Source organism: Symsagittifera roscoffensis, chromosome 7, assembly GCF_963678635.1.
Source record: "Symsagittifera roscoffensis chromosome 7, txSymRosc1.1, whole genome shotgun sequence".
Classification (NCBI taxonomy): domain Eukaryota; kingdom Metazoa; phylum Xenacoelomorpha; order Acoela; family Convolutidae; genus Symsagittifera; species Symsagittifera roscoffensis.
The window spans coordinates 21431047-21437046 of NC_087068.1; the positions used below are offsets into that span (position 1 = coordinate 21431047).

Consider the following 6000-nt stretch of genomic DNA (forward strand, 5'->3'; position numbering starts at 1 on the left):
GCTCTAACTCTAAAAACTCAAAAACTCGATCCCCAAAACAGATTGACAAATTGCAGAAAATTATCAAAATTTTGGTCGAAAAATTCTGGATTTTTCCAACTTCTACTGAGTCTTTTCTCACGCAGTTTCTTTAGTTAGGGGGATCGAACTACGTAGCTACTCCCTATTTGAAAGCTTTTTGTTGTTCGGAAAAGCTCGGATATCCAAAAATTTGGGGGTCTATAGTTTGATCGAAAATCGATGATTTTCGACAAAATTGGGTGCTTTTTGGATCTAATTGAGGAGATAAGTAATATATAATAAGGATAATAATCTATTAATAGTCGTTAATGAATAGTACTATACCCTCCTTTGCACCAAAATATCCGAATTAAGACCCTTAACTCGGAAATTTGTAATCGATGGAGGGTACAATCGGACCGCGCCAATCGAGCCCCCCACCACTTAAGTTTTAAGGAAATAGTACCCGAACGATACTAAAATTGCTTCAACGATACCCAACAGTCGTTGCGGATGTTGTCCTTGGTGTCCCTGTTGAGTGTGGAACACGTTGATGAGCCTGCCACTCTACCCTCCGGTCACCGGCAAAATCACCATTAACGTGCTTAAACACTCAAATTACACTCGAGGGAGGGTATCCAACCCTTCACCAAAACACACAATCTTTCTATCAGAAAGATATAAATCAATCTGAAACAACAACAAATAGGAAGGTCAGATCACATCTCGTCCGGAAATAACATATAAACTGTCACTTTATGTTTTTTTTTTTTTTTTTTTTTACTGTTTTTGGTCTTTTTTGGATTTTTTACTGTTTTTTGTACTTTTTTGTTTTTAAATAAATTTATTTTTGGCTTTTTCTTGGTTATACGCTGTTTTTGTTTGGTTTTACGCTTTCTCTTTAATTGTTTTTGGTCCCGGGACCTCGGGATAAGCGGGTTCATGACTTCCCACCTAACCCTCCGGCCCCCGGAATTTTCGGTGTTAACTAAGTTAAAAAGCTAAATTGTACTAGACGGAGGGGTACGCACCTTCCCCCTAGTACAAAAACGGTCATTAAGGCCTCTAACTCGGGCATACGCCCGGAGCGGAGGGTACGTCGCTGAAACGCTTGCTGATCATGATGGTTTCATGCCTTTAACAGGCCCACCCAGGAGCGCCATAAAAACGTCTATGTAACATTCGCCCAAATATCACACAGCGACGGAGCGTAGAAAAAGTACCTATTGACGACTGGCAGGCGTCAGTTACCTTAATTCCACTCGTTTTTCACCGTCTCGACCTTGCCAGTTGATTTTCTGGTCTGTCTAGGGCAAAGTAAAAAGTTACTATTTTTAGGCCATCAGTCAAACGACTTTTGATCAGCTTTCGTTTGCATGCGAACACAACCACATAGCTGAGTCTCGGATCCTCAGACTACGTGATTGTCATTAAAAACACGGCTCGAACCACCTATTTCTATATGTTTTTGTGTGACAGTTTTATATTAAATCCATTGGAGATGGATTGACCTTTTCCTTTCTCTATCTACTCATACTCTGAAATATCAAATAATATCGGTGTTTAATTAATATCTAGGACATTCCAGCAACTGTTATAGCTAGTTTACACAGTCCCTTCACATATAACAGTCTCTGGGGGACCAAGCCTCCGCTCCCGTGATTTTCTTGAGATAACACTCTTATCTCCTATATTTCGTGTCCCGGGAGGGTTCCGTGGTATTTCTCTTCCCCCCACCGAAGCCTCCGTCTCCACAAATATCTGTCACTAAGGTCCTTATCGTGTGTTATTGCCACGATAAGAGGCTCCGTAATTTTCTCGTCTCGGATACAACCGTTCGTCACAAAATATGGCGTCGTTCTGTTTTTCTCTATTTTATTCAAAATGGCCGTCTTTTTTCTATTTCTCAGAAATGTTCTCCTTCAAATCGAAATTTTAAAAATAAAAATTCCAGAACATTCTGACCCTCCGTCGCAACACTTTTCTGTTCATAAGGCCTTTAGTCACTTTTATTTCTGTCGCGGGAAGGTTATGCTGTGTCATCCGGCGGAATGGCACAAGGACAGCTCTACTCTTGTTCACTATGATGGAAATTGCGAATAGCAATTTCCCACTTGTTTTTATCTGACAACTTTCCCGCAATTGTTCTAAAATTGTTCTCATTTCTTTTTCTGATTTTCAGTTATCGCGAGAAAATCGTGCATGACATGTTCCATTCGAAATTTTGAAAAATTAAATTTCACTCCAAAATCAAGTGTTTTCTGCTCTTCTCAAGGTCAAACTTCCAAATATGACCGACTGGCACAATATAATTAAGTTGATTAGAGCGCTCTGATCGAAGCCGGAAACAGTAACGTTTTTTGTCGACCCGATGTTAGAAAGACCACCAAAAGAACTGGCTTTGGCAGAGACGGTGAAAAGCATGTAGAGCTGTATTTAGACGCTAGCAAGTCGTTTTAGAACCTATCTTTCTTTTCCGTCGATATGTACTTCCGGGCGAATGTTACAAGACCTTTCCGCTGCTAATGTTTGTTTATTAATCATTAAGCTGTTTCATCAAGCTCTTATGATTTTAATTTCAACTTTTTCAATTTATTGCGAGTCGTAATTTATTCGATCCGTGTTTAAATATTTTATCATATGTGACCTTGCTTGACTAATCCAAGGTGGAGAAGATCATCTATGTTTGGTTCTTTGGTGTATAAATTTGGCAAGATTCTGGGGACAGGACTGCTGCCATTTGTTTTTAGGTGTTACTTGAAACTATTCAATGACTGTTTGCTGTAATCTAGCGTTCAATTTATTGTCGGCTGGCATCAACTTATTCGGGTGGCCTTTCACTGTCCTCGCTATATGGTCTACATAGCGTAGAAAAAGATTCATGATCGTAATGGGCATCTCAACTTTTCGCTCATCATTGCAGTTTTTGCAAAACTAAACTCCAAAACTATGCAGAACCAAACTATAGTTGTAAATTGTTAATGGTAGCGCATTTAGCCATCATGACGCTCTTTTTTCTAGACCGAGGTCTTAGCGTAGTTTTCTTTTCGCCGAGACTTTCTTGATACTTTCTTTACTTAACAGGCTTATCCTGTTTTTGTTTTTTTTTGGCTTTGCAGAAATTTTTTTTCCTGTAGTTGCTTAAGCATTAAACTTGTTCCTTGGTGAACTCAGCTAGGTTGTCAAAGTTAATATTCACCTTCTCTGCAGTACTATGCTGATAAAAGCCTAAAGTATTCCTTCACATTTGAACCCGATTAGAAGTCTCAAGTCGACAGTCTAATTCTGAAAAACAGAAGTGAAATAAATCCAGCCAAATTCAGAAAATTAATTGCGCAAAGTATTTTAAGAGTTGTATTCGATAGCACTCTTGTAAAAACAACTTAAAATTGCTATGATCTGGTCAATTGCATACTAAACTTACAGTGTTTTCGGTAACCGTGGTATGTTCTGACCCGCTAATTTATTTCGGAAAAAAAGACAACAAATACTTAATTTTGGTAATTTTTGAGGAACGCTTTCTGACACTTGTCTAACCTTTTTAGATAAGTGTCAAAAAATAGAGAGCAAAGTATTTTAAGAGTTGTATTCGATAGCACTCTTGTAAAAACCACTTAAAATTCCTTTGATCTGGTCAATTGCATACTAAACTTCCAGTTTCGGTTATGATATGTTCTGACCCACTCATTTAATTCGGAAAAAAGACAGCAAATACTTAATTGTTGGTAATGTTTGAGGAACGCTTTTTGGCACTTATCTAACCTTTTTAGATACATTGAAACTAAAAGAATTCGTTGAATAAAAATGAGTCCTCATCTTCACCCAGAGTAGTGAGTAACTTTTCCGAAGAAGTTGCATATAAAAAACAAAGGAATTTTTAAAATTTCTTTTTACGTTTTAGTGACTACCTTTTCAAACTTCTCTTGATTGGAGATAGTGGTGTCGGAAAAAGCTGTCTTTTACTCAGATTTGCGGTAAGTTCCTATAGCTCAAATTTTTTGGGGCGAGGATTTAGGAGGGAGGATGTTACCTTGGTTCTAAGTGGGAATTTTCAGCCAATCAGAATTGAGCTTTTCACACGCAGCGTTTAGCAAATTTAACTTATATTGACGATGGGGTGGAGGGTCTTAACTTGGTCTATTTGTGTGTGTGTGTGTGTGTGGGTGGGGGTGGGTGGGGGTATGTTAATTTGATCCCAAATTTAAAAGAATTTGAAGTTTTGATTGAATTTTTTTATGTTCACAGGACGATACCTACACAGAAAGCTACATTAGCACAATTGGCGTGGACTTTGTAAGTAAAACATCAGTAATTAATAAGAGAAAGATAATTGTGGTTCTAAGCAGTTGATTGTGTGTTGTTTCCAGAAAATAAGGACGCTGGAGTTGGATTCAAAAGTAATCAAACTGCAAATTGTAAGTTCTTTTAGTGGTTGATGGCGAAATTAAAGGAAAACAGTTATGATGGTCAACATTTCTTCTGATTCTAAAAATATTTTGTTTGTTTAGTGGGATACTGCTGGTCAGGAACGATTCAGGACCATTACCTCCAGTTACTACCGCGGTGCTCATGGTATCATTATTGTATACGATGTTACTGAGCAGGTAAATTCGTCATTTAGCTCTCTGTACATTCAGCGTAGAATGGCGATTAATTCATCTTTTTGTTTTTCAGGACACATTCAATAATGTGAAACAATGGCTGCAAGAGATCGAAAGATATGCATCCGACAATGTGCAGAAGCTGCTCGTCGGAAATAAATGCGACCTGACAGTCAAAAAAGTGGTCGAGTTCTCAACCGCAAAGGTAACTTGCTGTACTGAGGTTTTTTCTGTGGGCCGAATAATTTCAAATTCTGACCTACCGATCCCGTTGACTTCTGATGTTACACGATCAGAATCCAGTTTAGTCAGTTGGCGCTTTAATTACGTAAATTTTGTTCTAGGAGTACGCGGACTCGATTGGTATCCCATTTTTGGAGACATCAGCCAAGAACTCTACCAATGTGGAGCAGGCCTTCATGACCATGGCTAGCGAGATCAAGAAACACATGGGAAACCAAGCCACCAGCGGAGACAAAAACAACGAATTCAAGATCAAGCCCACCGAAGCAGTCAAACCCAGCGACGGTTGCGGTTGCTGATTGGTGCAAGAGAAAATTATGACTGATGTGAATGGATGGATAGAAAGAACTGAGAACGAAATGATAATTTAAATGACTGGGTTCTGGATTCCATGCATTGTGATGTTTGCGAAGTTTCATTGTGTGACGAGATCTTATTTAAGAGCTTTTTATCTGCAAGTTTGATAATTTTAATAGAACTCTCCATTTACATCTTGCAAATAGTAAGTTCAGATTTTTGAATATTTTAATGCACTCAATCCGGCGGCTGAAAATATTAGCCCAATATGTTTGCCCAAACTGTTGACTTTTGCAATACCTTCCAGGAAACACAGACTTAAATCTTATTTTAAAAAACATAATTTTTTTCTAATGACAAAATGAAGTGCTTAAGTGTTTCCTGGAGGTGTTTTGTGTAATTTATGTGAAAGTTTTCAAATTAGTTGCAGTTTGAATAAAAGCTCTACATCATTCGAATCTTTTGAATATATTTTGCTCTACGCTTTCCCGATATAGTCTTGTCTAGGTATGTTAGTAGTCAGTTGATGCCAATTGTTTTTGACTGGGCATTGTTATTCCGCTTTTCAATCTTCATCTAAGCCTTTTCAAATTTAAATTCTCGAAATTATTTAAAGTGAAAAGGCTGGGTGGGTGGATTATCATGCCTGTGACAAAATGAAGAGTAAAATCAATGATACCATGCAAAAAGATGTAGTACTAGTATGCTATTGTTGTTACTACTATTAATAATTTAGAGTTTAATGTATATCATATCTAAAGCATAAATACGTAAGGGATAATGTAAATTGAATAATTGTTTTGTATTTATATCAACCAGTACACTTCCATGGATTTATGGAATACATGATTTATCTCGA

At 37.7% G+C, this 6000-nt stretch overlaps 1 protein-coding gene across 1 annotated transcript in view; it reads left to right on the forward strand.

Annotated features, from left to right (window-relative positions):
* Positions 1 to 6000, forward strand: part of LOC134852172 (ras-related protein ORAB-1-like) — a 245776-nt gene extending 239776 nt beyond the window's left edge. Inside the window, exons 2-8 of the mRNA XM_063868485.1 lie at positions 3768 to 3830; positions 3902 to 3974; positions 4246 to 4293; positions 4368 to 4415; positions 4509 to 4604; positions 4675 to 4806; positions 4946 to 6000. Coding sequence (XP_063724555.1) covers positions 3805 to 3830; positions 3902 to 3974; positions 4246 to 4293; positions 4368 to 4415; positions 4509 to 4604; positions 4675 to 4806; positions 4946 to 5143 — 621 coding nt within the window. The 5' untranslated portion in view covers positions 3768 to 3804 and the 3' untranslated portion in view covers positions 5144 to 6000. The remainder of the gene's footprint in view (positions 1 to 3767; positions 3831 to 3901; positions 3975 to 4245; positions 4294 to 4367; positions 4416 to 4508; positions 4605 to 4674; positions 4807 to 4945) is intronic.